Below are 14,358 nucleotides of genomic sequence, written 5' to 3'. Positions count from 1 at the left end.
AAAAAAAAAGTGTTTAAGACATTAAATGCACTACTGACTCCAAATTGCCATTTAATATGCTTCCCAAATTCAATATAATAGTATTTTCTGGTTGTACCAAAAAAAAAAAAAAAACCAAAAGCAAATAATTTCAACTCTTAAATAAAAATTATTTATAGCAGCAACATGGATGGACCTAGAGATTGTCAAACTGAGTAATGTCAAAGAAAGACAAATATCATATGATGTCACTTACATGTGGAATCTTAAAAAATGGTACAAATAAACTTACAAAACAGAAATAGAGTCACAGATGTAGAAATCAACCTTATGATTAGCGGTTGGGGGGAGGGAGGGATAAACTGGGATTGACAAAGACACATACTATATATCAAATAAATACCACAGTATACAGTATAGTACAGGGAACACCACTCAATACTCTGGTTTAGCCCTATATAGGAAAAGAATCTAAAAAAAGAGCGGATATATGTATACCTAAGTCACTTTGCTGTGCACATGAAACTAACACAACAGTGTAAATCAACTATGCTCCAATAAAAAAAAAAAGTGCTTGCACTTTAAAAATGAAGTAGGATTTCTACTTTCTTAAAAATACCACTAGAGCTACTAAAAAACTTTGCATTTACAAAATAATTGATAAAAATACTCCTCTGGATTGTATGAGAAGGTAGACAGGGACCACTGATAGACTAGGATGTGTGATATTAATCACACGTAACTTCTTTCCTTGTTTTCAGTCTCTCCATTTGATGCCGGTAAATCTTTAGTCTCTTGGTGGCCATTTCCACCTGTTTTCCCTTTGCTCCCTTTTTCCCTTTTGTATCTGAAGATTCATCCTTTCCTGTTGCCTTCTTTGGCTTTGTTTCCACTTTGGCAGTAGATTTAGTTGACAACCTGCCAGGTCTCCTCTTGGGCTCCTCCTTCCCCACCCCCGATGAGCAGCTGACCTTCCTCTGGGGCACCCTGGCAGCAGAGTGGGCACATGCTGGGAGTGGGGAGAGGAGTCTGGAAGCTGGTCTGCCTGCCCACGGCTGCTCCTTCCCCTGCCGGAGCAGCTGGGACACCTCATGGGCCCTATTTTTGTTTTTTTTGTTTTATTCTCTTTCCTTTTTGCTGTTCCGATTGGGTGACTTTTAATACCCTTGTCACCCAGATCACCGGTCTGTTTTTTTCCCTTCTCTGACTTCCTGCTGGTTTCCACTAGTGTATTTTGGTGTCAGTAAATGAACTCAAAAGTTCTAAATCTTTCTTTTTTATAGTTTCTAGCCCTTTGCTGAAGGAGGCTTACTCTTCAGGTTAGTTCTCAGAGACAGCGGTTCTATATGTGGTTGTAGTTTTGGTGTGTCCTCCACCAGCTTGATATGAAACTGAACAAAATTTTTAAGAGATGGTCTGCTTCATTCCCCAGTGTTATTAATCATTTATGAGCTGTAATTTGAACACAGATTTTCAGATCGAGTCCTGTCCAGTTGTGTTATAATTACAATAACTATAAGCTCCTATTTATTGAGTACTTACTTTGTGCAAGGCGCTATCCTAAGCACTTGGCTGAAATTAAGTTCAACCTAAGGACTGTGGAATCCAGCTCTGCTGCCCCTTGAGCAGTCACTTGCCCCGTCACTTAGTTTCAGTGTCTGTAAAAGGGGAGACATCTGAGACCTTGGAGCATGGGCCAGATCAAATACAGGTTAGGAACCTATTTCCACAGCCCAAGGAGCCAGCCCTGCCTGAGTACCAGGGCACAGCGTTGGGATAAGCCTCCCTCCACTCCCTTACCTCCAGAACCCGCCTCAATCTTGCCCTTGGGCTTTTACCCACCTCCATTTCCCGGATACCCTCAAGAGATCTCAAGAGAGTAGCAGAAAGGAGTACCTTTACTCCGTTAGAACCTCTCTTTTAGATGCCAGAAAAGCCAGATCAAGAGCAATCTCACGGCTTTTCAATGCCGACCACCTTCAGCTCTGCCGTTACTGTACTGTCGGCCTTTTAAACAAACCGCCCCAGAAAGCCCAATCCGAGTCTTTCTTCTCACGGCGACCCGCGCTGTCCAATCAACGCACGTTATCTATAGCCAGGGTTAAGCCTTCCGGTTCGTCTACTGGTACGTAGAGAACGGATTGAAAAAAGCCCGGATGTTGACGTCGAGAGGCGCCATCCTAGTTAAGGGCGGGTCTGTGAGCCCCTCTGGCCTTTTTCTGAGGCCGGGCGGAAACAGCTAACAGCATTTCCACATTTCCCAGAAGCCTCTCTGCGAAGCACAGAAGTTTCCCGTGGTGCTGCCCCCAGTCCCGTTGAAGGTGGCAGATGTGCCCTGGGAGGCCGGGACCCAGCGGATGAGGGAAATCAACCGAGGGGCCGGGAGGTTCGGTGGATGTGGCTGGGTACTTATTCCCGGAGGAGTTGAGGTGTCTTGCCGTCTGCCCAAAGGGCCATGAACCTGGAGACTTACAGCCTCCTGGCCGCGCTTCTTGCGGCCCCGGCGGCCCAGCGAGGACGCAGTACTCTGTGGGAGGGGAGGACTGATGTGCCCAGAGACGAGTGGGTTGGAAGTGTGGGGCACTGGGCAAGCGTCCTCAGCTCTCCTCTCGGGTTCTCATCGGAGCCCGGTGTTTCCCTTTGAAGTGAAGTGCAAGTCGCTCAGTTGTGTCCGACTCTTTGCGACCTCATAGACAACTATACAGGCCATGGAATTCTCCAGGCCAGAATACTGGAGTGCGTTGGGTAGCCGTTTCCTTCTCCAGGGGATCTTCCCAACCCAGGGATCGAACCCAGAACTCCAGGATTGCAGGCAGGTTCTTTACCAGCTGAGCCACAGGGACCCTTTTAGGAAGTAGTTCAGAGCCCACCCCTGCTTCTACCCCTTGTGGAAGGAGCGGTACCAGCTCAGCATCCAGATCTCACCTGCTGTTAGCAGAGACAAGAGAAAGATAAACGCCTCCCCTACTCCGATCCTTTGCACACATTCCCTTCTCCAGAGCCCTTCTGTGTCTCCCTGAACCTCATCACCAGAAAGCTTCCTTTCTCACTGTACAGTGACCCAAGTGAGTGAAAGTCGCTGTCATGTCCGACTCTTTGCAACCCTATGGACTGTATCCATGGAATTCTCCAAGCCAGAATGCTGGAATAGGTAGCCTTCCCTTCTCCAGGGGATCTTCCCAACCCAGGGATCGAACCCAGGTCTCCCACATTGCAGGCGGATTCTTCACCAGCTGAGCCAGAAAGGGAAGTCCAAGAATACTAGAAAGGGTAGTCTAGCTCTTCTCCAGGGGATCTTTCAGACCCAGGAATCGAACCGGGGTTTCCTGCATTGCAGGCGGATTCTTTACCAACTGAGTTATCAGGGAAGCCCTGATATCACGGAAGTTATCGGGGAAGCACAATGGCCCAAGAGAACACCTAAATTAGGACTAGTAGCACTCTTGGGCGGAGAAAGCAATGGCAACCCACTCCAGTACTCTTGCCTGGAAAATCCCCTGGATGGAGGAGCCTGGTAGGCTGCAGTCCATCGGGTCGCTAAGAGTCGGACTCGACTGAGTGACTTCACTTTCACGCATTGGAGAAGGAAATGGCAACCCACTCCAGTGTTCTTGCCTTGAGAATCCCAGGGAAGGGGGAGCCTGGTGGGCTGCCGTCTATGGGGTCACACGTTGTGGGACACGACTGAAGCGACTTAGCAGCAGCAGCAGCACTCTTGGGACTGCGTTGCTGCCATCTCTTAGGAGGGCACCTTCAGCCACCTGCTGTTAGTGTTCAGCCTGAAGGCTGAACCCATTTCCTTTTTTTGTTTAACTTTATTTTGTAGTGGCTCAGGTGGTAAAGAATCTGCCTGCATGCAGGAGACCCAGGTTCGATCCCTGGGTCAAGAAGATGCTTGGAGAAGGGAATGGCTACTCACTCCAGTATTCTTGCCTGGAGAATTCCATGGACTGAGGAGCCTGGCGGGCTACAGTCCAAGGGGTCACAAAGAGTGGGACACAATTGAGCGACTAACACTTTCAGTTTAATAGCAGATTAACAATGTGATAGTTTCAGATGGACAGTAAAGGGACTCAGCCATACATATACATGTATCCGTGTGTGCCTGCTAAGTCGCTTCAGTCGTGTCTGATTCTTTGCGACCCTGTGGACCAAGCCCCACCCCCAGGTTCCTCTGTCCAAGGGATTCTCAATGGATTGGGTTTCCATGCCCTCTTCCAGGGGATCAAACCAGTGTCTCTTACATCTCCTGCACTGGCAGGTGGGTTCTTTACCACTTAGCGCCACCTGGGAAGCCCCTAAGTGTATCTATTCTCCAAACTTCCCTCCCATCTAGGCAGCCACATAACCTGGAGGAGAGTTCCCTGTGCTACACAGTAGGTCTGTCTTGGTTATCCATTTTAAATACAGCAGTTGAACCCATTTTCTGAGGCTCCTGCTCACACTTGGAAACTAATTCACCTAACTGGCTTTTCTTTCTGGATTATTTCCTCCCTTAGAGTGTTCTGCTTTCTGAACTGCAGCTGGAAATATGCTGGGGAATTTTTTAAGAAGGAGCATATTACTTGTGATTAAGAGTTGAAATCACGGCATAGTTATCTTCCATCTTTATTTTTACCATGTTTGTATGTGTCAACAGTTGAGAGGTCTTTCTGACCCATTGAGATCTGCTGGCCCTACTTTAGAACAGCAAACTCTTAAAAGAATAAACACAAGGTTGGTGGGACTAAGTATGTCTGCATGTAAGGAGTGGTGCTGGAGGCTCAAATATTGGTATCTCTTGACCAAAGACTTCTTCTCTGAATATGTTTTCCAAAAATGATTATTAATGGGAACTGTGGCTTACTTTTATTTTGCCACATAGGCTCTTCTGAATTGGTAGGCCTGGATTCCAGGTTCAACTCAGTCCCCACTAGCTGTGTAGCCTTAAGCATGTATTTTTAAAACATTTTAGTTATTCTTGGCTGCGCTGGGTCTTCGTTGCTGCACGTGGGCTTTATCTAGTTGCAGAGAGCTGGGGCTACTCTCTAGTTGCAGTGGGAGGGCTTCTCATTGCGGTGGCTCCTTTTGTTGTGGAACGTGGATTCTAGGGCACAAGGGCTTCAGTAGCTGCATCACATGGACTCAGCAGTTGTGGCTCGAGGGCTTCATTGCTCCACAGCTTGTGGAATCCTCTCAGACCAGGGATCAAACCACTGTCCCCTGCATTGGTAGGTCTGGATTCTTAACCACATCCAGGGACATCCTGCCTTAAGTAGATTACTCAACATTTCTGAGCCTTAGTTGTCTCACTTGCAAAATAAGACCAATGTCAACTTCACAGAGTTGTCTGAGATAAAGTGAAGGCATCTAGGCATATCTTTATGATTCAAAGAATAGCAGAGCTGCCTCCTCAACATTTTAGTGTGAAAATTTTTCAACATTTCTAGAGTTTAAAGAATTTTATAGTAAGACTTCTCTGGTGGTCCAGTGGTTAAGGATCCACTTTGCCAACCAGGGAACTCCCTGTTGATCCCTGGTTGAGGAACTAAGATCCCACATGCCACAGAGCAACTAAGCCAGAGCGCTGCAACTACTGAGCTCAGGAGCCACAACTAGAGAGTCTATGCACTGCAAAGAAAGATCCTGAATGACGCAATGAAGATCTCCCATGCCACAACCAAGACTCAACACAGACAAATAAAGAATTTTATGGTAAACACTCATATGTTCATCATGGTGTGGTTGCGCCCATGACACAGGCAGGATCTTAGTTTCCCAACCAGGGATCCAACCTGGGCCCCCTTGCATTAGGAGCGGGGAGTCTTAACCACTGGACCACCAGGGAAGTCATTGTATTAATTTTTAAAAGCCATGCACAGTAATTATTTCGGAAAAACCTGAACCGAAATTTGGGTGGGAGGGTGCTCAAGAGGGAGATTATATACATATATATAATGGCTGATAGCCCTTATTGCACAGCAACACCCAACACATTATAATGCAATTTTCCTCCAATTACACACACACAGGTAATTTAAAACTTCCTAATTCCAGCTTCACCAAGAACCTTCCTACGTCGACTCCAGTCCAGAGACCAAGAGAGCCGAGCCGCTGGTGCAAGGAGTCGGGTGAGCCCCGCGGCGGGCGAGAGAGTAAACCAGTACGTCGTCTCTACCTCGGCGACCCCGGGTTAGGACAGGTGTGCGTCTTTCCGCAGGAGCCAGGACCCGCTTCCGGATCCGCGGTCGGGAGGTGTTGGGGCCGTTGGAACACAGTGCAGGGCTCCACAAACGCCGAGGTCCTTGGTGGGTTCCACATCCGGCTCTCCGAAACCTCTGTCTCGCTTCCTGCTGTCGCGGCCAATCACCCGCCGCCGTGCGACGTGGGCAGGGAGAGTGCTAGAAGGCCCGGGGCCTTCCATCTTTATTGAAGGCAAGAAAACTACCCTTTGCCTTCCAGTCTTTTACAAGTCCACCTGCGCAGCCATTGTATTTAAGGGCAAGTGAAAGATGAGAAGCCAGGCGGACGCCATGTTTGATACGGTCAAAGGACGGCGCCCTTAAGGACAGACAGAATTGAAGCCACTGTGTCGCCATATTTTCTGGAGGCACCTTCCGGGTCCCTTAACTCTGGTGTCTGTGTCCAAGCTGCCATGAAGTGAATAAACACCGAGGCGGTCTATTTGTCCCCATCAGAATCCCGAATCCCAGCCCTGCTACTTCGGTTCCCTTGGCTGCATACGGAAGCCGAGGCTGGGCGGGGCCTCGGGCTCAGGAGCCCTTCTTGTGGACGACGAGAGCTGAGGCCGGGCGCGGGGACCAGGCGGCCGCTGCTCGGGGCTGGGAGGCCCCATGGCGCCGCCCCCGGCCCCGCTCCTGGTGCTGAGACCGGGGGAGACCGGGCCTGGTTGCAAGAAGCCCTTGGCCGTGAGGTTCGCGGATGTGGCCGTGTACTTCTCCCCGGAGGAGTGGGGGTATCTGCGGCCTGCGCAGAGGGCCCTGTACCGGGACGTGATGCAGGAGACCTACGGCCACCTGGGCGCGCTCGGTGAGGCCCCGGGTCAGAGCCCCGCTCCTGCTTCACTGGGGTTCACAGGGGAGATCAAATAAGGACCCGGAGGATTGTAAGCCTTAATCCCGCCCTATCCCACCAACAGCACCAGCCACCTCCCATCCGTAACGCTTCAGGTACCCCCTTGGGAGGCCTTCCATCCCACATCCGCTTCCTTCTGGAAGGCGCACTGCAGACCCAGTCCAGATTGAGCCTAAACTTTGAGGAGATGCTCTCACCCTGACGTGGGGGGGCGCCGTCTTCCCAGGGCAGCCTCTCAAGCCAGCACCGTGATCCCTGTTCTCTCCCAGGATTCCCAGGCCCCAAACCAGCCCTCATCTCTTGGATGGAACAGGAGAGTGAGGCTTGGAGCCCCGCCGCCCAGGATCCTGAGGAGGGGGAAAACCTGGGAGGAGCTCTGAGAGGTGAGGGATGGTCCCAGGTCTTCCCTGCCTGGCGTTCCAGAGCTTCCTGTATAGCAGTGTTTCCTTTCAGATCCCCACCTCCGGCACCCCTAAAGGAATGAAAGAGCCAACCGATGTTGGATTCTAGCTAAGGAAAAAAGGCAGACCTGATACTAAGTTTTCAGAACTTGAGACAACTTGAGACCAGAATAAGAATCAGGAGCCCAGACTCCCTCTCCTCTCTCTGCTCATTCTCTCATTTTCAGGAACAACTAAAACTCCCTAAGAGGTAAAGCGGAGAAGGCGATGGCACCCCACTCCAGTACCCTTGCCTGAAAAATCCCATGGATGGAGGAGCCTGGTAGGCTGCAGACCATGGGGTCGCTAAGAGTCGGACACGACTGAGCGACTTCACTTTCACTTTTCACTTTCATGCATTGGAGAAGGAAATGGCAGCCCACTCCAGTGTTCTTGCCTGGAGAATCCCAGGGACGGCGGGGCCTGGTGGGCTGGCGTCTATGGGGTCGCACAGAGTCGGACACGACTGAAGTGACTTAGCAGTAGCAAGAGGTAAAGAACTTGCCTGCCAATGCAGAAGACACAAGAGACGGGGGTTGGATCCCTGAGTGGGGAAGATCCCCTAGAGGAGGAAAATGGCCACCCACTCCAGCCAGTATTCTTGCCTGGAGAATCCCATGGACAGAGGAGCCTGGTGGGCTACAGTCCGTGGGGTCTCAGAGTTGGACACAACCGAAGCAACTTAGCATACAAGAATGAAAACAGCTTCAGGTCTGCCTTTTACATTCCTCAAGCAAAGCAAAGTGGTACAAGAGAAAATACCCAGTAATTGACAGCTTGGTTCTTCACTCCCCACTGGCCCTCACCAGAATGCTCCTCAGCAAATGTCTTTTCTCCTCTGTAAATGCCTTAACCCTAGCAAAAAAATTGAGAAACCATAAAAATAATAGCTATTGCTAATTAAGCATTTACTAAGTGATGCTTCTACTCATGTAATCCTCCCAACAACCCTGTGAAGTAAAGAAAGCATTATGATTCCCATTTGACACATGAGGAACCAAGGCCGACCTAAGAGATTTGAACCCTGCTTATGGTTTTTCAAAGCCTGTGTGTTATTCAGTGGGCAGTACCTTTCTGGCACTTCCCTGAGGAAAAGCATCCTATAACCTGAGACAATATAAGCAAATGTGTTTTAAAAAGGAACTTGATTCCTGTTTCCTAGGAGCTACCCCCAACAAAAAGGAAGAGGAACCCGAAGCAGGACTAGGAACCAAATCACCGAGAAAGGCTCCTGGGAAGGAGAGGCCTGAGGAGCTGGTTAAACACAACCCTGGCACGACCGTCAGCAAAACCTCGGCCAGAGCACAGGCACCCAGACAAGCTGTCTGGGACCAGGGTGCAGGTGCTCAGTCCCCGGCCCCTGTACCCAGCGCGGATGCTCAGGCCAGCCAGCGGCGCCACGTGTGTGCAGACTGCGGTCGGCGCTTCACCTACCCCTCGCTGCTGGTCAGCCACCGACGCATGCACTCGGGTGAGCGGCCGTTCCCCTGCCCCGAGTGTGGCATGCGCTTCAAGAGGAAGTTCGCCGTGGAAGCTCACCAGTGGATCCACCGCTCCTGCTCTGGGGGGCGGCGGGGCCGGAGGCCCGGGATCCGGGCTGTGCCTCGGGCCCCGGTCCGAGGTGACCGGGACCCTCCGGTGCTATTCCGGCACTACCCGGACATCTTTGAGGAGTGCGGGTGAGCGGCTTCTGCTGGCAGGGTTTGAGCCTGACCTCAGCGCTGAGGACTCACTGGGTCCCAAGGGAGGCTCCTGAGTCAGGGCTTTGGGACCCACAGTTCATCCCTTGGGCTTTCCTCAAGGATCCCTCAAGTTTCCAAGCTTGTAAAAAGAGAAGTGCCTGTAAAGATTCAAATAGATTAAACTCGACACCCCCTCTCTCCCCATCTTTAAAAAAAAAAAAAATGAAGAGAGTGAGATGCTGGACTTTTCTCAAAGTGTTATCTCAGTGGCAGGTGCAACTAAGATCAAAACTGTCTACAAAAATCCCCACTGCTTATCTGCAGCAGAGGTAAATGCCGAGGGGGACTAAGGCTGAGGAGGAGGCCTCAGATGGAGGGCCTGGTCAAGCCCTAGGTAACTGAACCAACAGGAGGCCCAGGCAGTGAAGTGGGTGGAAAGTGCACAGAAGCACCAGATGCAGACCTCATCTCTGTAGCTTGCTCTCAAGGCACAGCTGGTAAGTCACCCACCCTCCCTGAGCCTCAGCTCCCTCATCTGTAAAATGAGGATCAATAATATCTACCTCAAAGGGTTACTGTGAAGACTGACATTGTAACAAGATAATATGTGTGACAGAGTAAATGTGCAATAAACATTTGTTGAAAGAGTGAAAATGACTATTGATATTTTCTACTTCAGATCATGAAAAGAAGTCTGCTAAGGAAGCAGGGATAGCTGTGTTTCCAGATGAGTCACCTGGGGCTCCAAGTTTCACTGCTACAAGGCAGCAAAGCTGGAAACTGGCACTGCCCACATATTTCTACTACTTCCTATGAGCAGTCAGATTTGGGGAGAACACAGATCAGGGGCTCAGGTAAGAGTGAAGTGAGAGAGCCAGCCTTGCCTGTCGGGCAGTCTCAGCAGGAAAGTGAGAGCCCCACCATAGCCAGAGACCTTTCATTGAGAAAGGGCTGTCAAGGGACTTTCCTGGTGGTCCAGTGGTTAAGACTTTGCCTTCCAATGCAGGGGACTAGGGTTCAATTCCTGGTAGGGGAACTAAGATCCCACATGCCTTGTGGCCAAAAACCCAAAACATAAAACAGAAGCAGTGTTATAACAAATTCAATAAAGACTTTAAAAATGATCTAAATAAAGAAAAAGGTCTTAAAAGAGAAAAAAAGTCAACATTCAGTGACCATATTGAATGACTTCTATTGGAGGCACTGCCAGGTGATAAGGGAATCCCAAGATGAGGAAGACTAATTTCCCTCATTCAGCAACATCATCTGTGGGATTTTGTGTACGGCTCCAGGGACACACTGACTCAGGTCCAACATTCAAAAGATTGATTGGGGCTGTAATGGAGGAGTCCAGAGGCACCACCATCCTGGTTGGTGATATGCCAGGAAACGCAACTTGGAAGAAAAGGAGTGGTTGTGCTTCCCATAGCATTACGTAAGAAATGGTTGTAGTGAGATTTTTCAGGCAGAGGAAGTAGCGATGGAGGCTTATTTCCTAGAAAGGATAAAAGACGGACACAGTGTAGAGTGGAGGTTAGAAGCATGGGCTCTGGAGTCAGACTGTCTGCCTTCAGATCCTGACTCAGCTGCTTTATAACTGTGAACTTGGGCAAGTCACTTCTTGCTCCAAGTCACCTCTCTATGCCTTACTTTCTTCATCTATAAAACCTGGATAATAATAGCATCTACCTCATAAGACTGATGTAACAATTAAATGAGGTAATACAGGATGACGCCTGGTACATGAGAGTTTAACAAACATTGGTTATTGTTGTTATTCAAACACAACACAAAATAGTATGTGAGCAGGACCAAGAGGAGACATGGGCAGTTCTTCTGAATCAAGGAAGTCTTCCTAGAGGAGGTACTTCCAACTGTTCTTGAAGGATGAGAAAGATTTCAACCAGGATGGGCATGTATGGGGAATGATCAGCAGCTCCACTTGATTGAAACATAAAGACTGAAAGTAAAGAATAATGGATACCAGATGCAGCCAAGAATCGGGACCTATCTGGGAGGACCACAGATCCTAGTGGGGGATCTTGAGGTTCACCCTGTAGCCACTGAGAAGCCATAGAAAGTCCCTAAGTAGGAGCGAGTTCCTGCTGTCAGAAACTGTCAGAAAATGTCTTTGTCTGGACTTCCCTGGTTGTCCAGCGGTTAAGACTCCAACTTTCCAATGCAGGGGCTGAGGGATTGATCCCCAGTCAGGGAACTAAGATCCCACATGCCCTGTGGCACAGCCAAATTAATATATATATAGGTCTTTGTCAAACAGTGTGCAGTGTGACCCATGAGAGGAGCCTGGGCATGAGACATGAGAAATCTACTGGGCAACTGCTCCCAGGTAGAAGCAATTAGTAGTGGGACCAAGCTAGAAAGCAAGACTTTTTTTTTTTTTTTTGCAGTTGTCCTTGTCTGCTGACCTTGGAACTGGAAAGAAAGGTACTCCTGAGAGACTTCTGTCATAGAACCTCCATGGTTCAGTGAACTGACCAACATGAGCTGTGAACAAGTAAGTCCCAGAGGTTTCAAGTGTGGAGAGCAGCAGCAAAGGAGCCCAAGCACTGGGGGAGGGTATGAAGGTCCAGGGGTGACCAGTACTAGATGGGGTGAGTTATGGGGGGCAGGGGGAGAACTGAGAGGAGGAGCCACCAAGGAGAGGGGAGCAGAACCAGACATAATGTGTCAAGCAGAACTGCCCAGGTCAGCACTTGGCACAGAGCAAGTGCTGTCTACTCTTTCTCGTTTATCCAGTTAACACATATCTACTAAGACTGGAAGAAATACAAACTGGAATCAAGATTGCTGGGAAAAATATCAATAACCTCAGATATGCAGATGACACCACCCTTATGGCAGAAAGTGAAGAGGAACTAAAAAGCCTCTTGATGAAAGTGAAAGTGGAGAGTGGAAAAGTTGGCTTAAAGCTCAACATTCAGAAAACAAAGATCATAGCATCTGGTCCCACCACTTCATGGGAAATAGATGGGGAAACAGTGGAAACAGTGTCAGACTTTATTTTTTGGGGCTCCAAAATCACTGCAGATGGTGACTGCAGCCATGAAATTAAAAGACGCTTACTCCTTGGAAGGAAAGTTATGACCAACCTAGATAGCATATTAAAAAGCAGAGACATTACTTTGCCAACAAAGGTCTGTCTAGTCAAGGCTATGGTTTTTCCTGTGGTCATGTATGGATGTGAGAGTTGGACTGTGAAGAAGGCTGAGCGCCGAAGAATTGATGCTTTTGAACTGTGGTGTTGGAGAAGACTCTTGAGAGTCCCTTGGACTGCAAGGAGATCCAACCAGTCCATTCTAAAGGAGATCAGCCCTGGGATTTCTTTGGAAGGAATGATGCTAAAGCTGAAACTCCAGTACTTTGGCCACCTCATGTGAAGGGTTGATTCACTGGAAAAGACTCTGATGCTGGGAGGGATTGGGGGCAGGAGGAGAAGGGGATGACAGAGGATGAGATGGCTGGATGGCATCACTGACTCGATGGACGTGAGTCTCAGTGAACTCCAGGAGTTGGTGATGGACAGGGAGGCCTGGCGTGCTGCGATTCATGGGGTCACAAAGAGTTGGACACGACTGAGCGACTGATCTGATCTCTCTGATAACGCCCAAGCATTCAAACGACATACTCGTTTCCCATGACTTGACCCCTAAACACAACCCTATTATGTACTTTTGGTAAAGAATCCACCTGCAATGCAGGAAACCCTGGTTCGATTCCTGGGTCGGGAAGATACCCTGGAGAAGGGCTAGGCTACCCGCTCCAGTATTCTGAACTGGAGAATTCCATGGACTACACAGTCCATGGGGTTGAAAACAGTTGGACACAACTGAGCAACTTTCACTTTTTCTACTATGTACTTTTTTTTTTTTTACTATGTACTTTTAATATTTAGGGTCCATGTTAATGTTTGACAGAAAACAACAAAATTATGTAAAGCAATTATCCTTCAATTAAAAATAATTTAATTTAAAAATAAATTAATTTAAAAAATAGTTCAGTTCAGTCACTCAGTTGTGTCCGACTCTTTGTGACCCCAGGGACTGTAGCACACCAGGCTTCCCTGTCCATCACCAACTCCCAGAGTTTATTCAAACTCATGTCCAACCATCTCATCCTCTGTCATCCCCTTCTCCTCCCGCCTTCAATCTTTCCTGGCATCAGGGTCTTTTCCAGTGAGTCAGTTCTTCACATCAGGTGGCCAAAGTATTGGAGCTTCAGCTTCAGCATTAATCCTTCCTATGAATATTCAGGACTGATCTCCTTTAGGATGGACTAGCTGGATCTCCTTGCAGTCCCAGGGACTCTCAGGAGTCTTCTCCAACACCACAGTTCAAAAGCATCAATTATTTGGCACTCAGCTTTCCTTATAGTCCAGCTCTCACATCCATACATGATTACTGTAGCTTTAACTAGATGGACCTTTGTTGGCAAAGTAATGTCTCAGCTTTTTAATATGTTGTCTAGTTTAGTCATAGCTTTTCTTCCAAGGAGCAAGCATCTTTTAATTTCATGGCTGCAATCACCATCTGCAGTGATTTTGGAGCCCCCCAAAATAAAGTCAGCTACTGTTTCCACTGTTTCCCCATCTATTTGCCATGAAGTGACAGGACCAGATGCCATGATCTTAGTTTTCTGAATGTTGAGTTTTAAGCCAACTTTTTCACTCTCCTCTGTCACTTTCATCAAGAGACTCTTCATCAAGTGAAGTTCTTCTTCATTTTCTGCCATAAGGGTGGTGTCATCTGCATATCTGAGGTTGTTTCTCCTGGCAATCTTGATTCCAGCTTGTGTTTCTTCCAGCCCACTGTTTCTCATGATGTATTCTGCATATAAGTTAAATAAGCAGGGTGACAATATACAGCCTTGATGTACTCCTTTCCGGATTTGGAACCAGTCTGTTGTTCATGTCCCGTTCTAACTGTTGCTTTGTGACCTGCATACAGATTTCTCAGGAGGCAGGTAAGGTGGTCTGGTATTCCCATATCTAAGAATTTTCACAGTTTGTTGTGATCCACACAGTCAAAGGCTTTGACATAGTTAACAAAGCAGAAACAGATGTTTTTCTGGAACTCTTGCTTTTTCAATGATCCAGCGGATGTTGGCAATTTGATCTCTGGTTCCTCTGCCTTTTCTAAATCCAGCTTAAACACCTGGATGTTCAC

General features: G+C 48.4%; 1 protein-coding gene across 5 annotated transcripts; it reads left to right on the top strand.

Moving 5' to 3' along the window:
- Positions 1–4,223: 4,223 nt before the first annotated feature.
- LOC104986663 (zinc finger protein 688-like) lies at positions 4,224–12,015 on the top strand. Of its 5 annotated transcripts, XR_825059.1 has the most exons (6): positions 5,529–7,008; positions 7,323–7,436; positions 8,656–9,672; positions 9,855–10,029; positions 11,584–11,690; positions 11,933–12,015. XR_825059.1 is itself a non-coding variant. In XM_010837331.1 (4 exons), exons 2-4 carry the CDS (start codon positions 6,813–6,815, stop codon positions 9,174–9,176), a joined length of 831 nt encoding a protein of 276 aa, XP_010835633.1. In that variant the 5' UTR covers positions 4,224–4,240; positions 5,991–6,812; the 3' UTR covers positions 9,177–9,829. The 5 variants fall into 5 exon arrangements, 3 of the variants coding, with proteins under 3 accessions (XP_010835633.1, XP_010835632.1, XP_010835634.1); XR_825058.1 differs by having other exon boundaries at positions 11,584–11,980; XM_010837331.1 differs by lacking the exons at positions 9,855–10,029; positions 11,584–11,690; positions 11,933–12,015 and adding an exon at positions 4,224–4,240 and having other exon boundaries at positions 5,991–7,008; positions 8,656–9,829.
- Positions 12,016–14,358: the final 2,343 nt, after the last annotated feature.

This window comes from Bison bison, unplaced genomic scaffold (assembly GCF_000754665.1).
Source record: "Bison bison bison isolate TAMUID 2011002044 unplaced genomic scaffold, Bison_UMD1.0 scf7180017864072, whole genome shotgun sequence".
NCBI lineage: Eukaryota > Metazoa > Chordata > Mammalia > Artiodactyla > Bovidae > Bison > Bison bison.
Note: the sequence above shows the minus strand (reverse complement) of the source record. Positions and strands in the feature narration are given on the sequence as shown.

Coding starts and splice junctions, on each gene's coding strand:
- LOC104986663 (XM_010837331.1), top strand. CDS start 6,813: ATGGCGCCGCCCCCGGCCCCGCTCCTGGTGCTGAGACCGGGGGAGACC. Junction 7,009..7,322: donor CGGCCACCTGGGCGCGCTCG/GTGAGGCCCCGG, acceptor GTTCTCTCCCAG/GATTCCCAGGCCCCAAACCA. Junction 7,437..8,655: donor CCTGGGAGGAGCTCTGAGAG/GTGAGGGATGGT, acceptor CCTGTTTCCTAG/GAGCTACCCCCAACAAAAAG.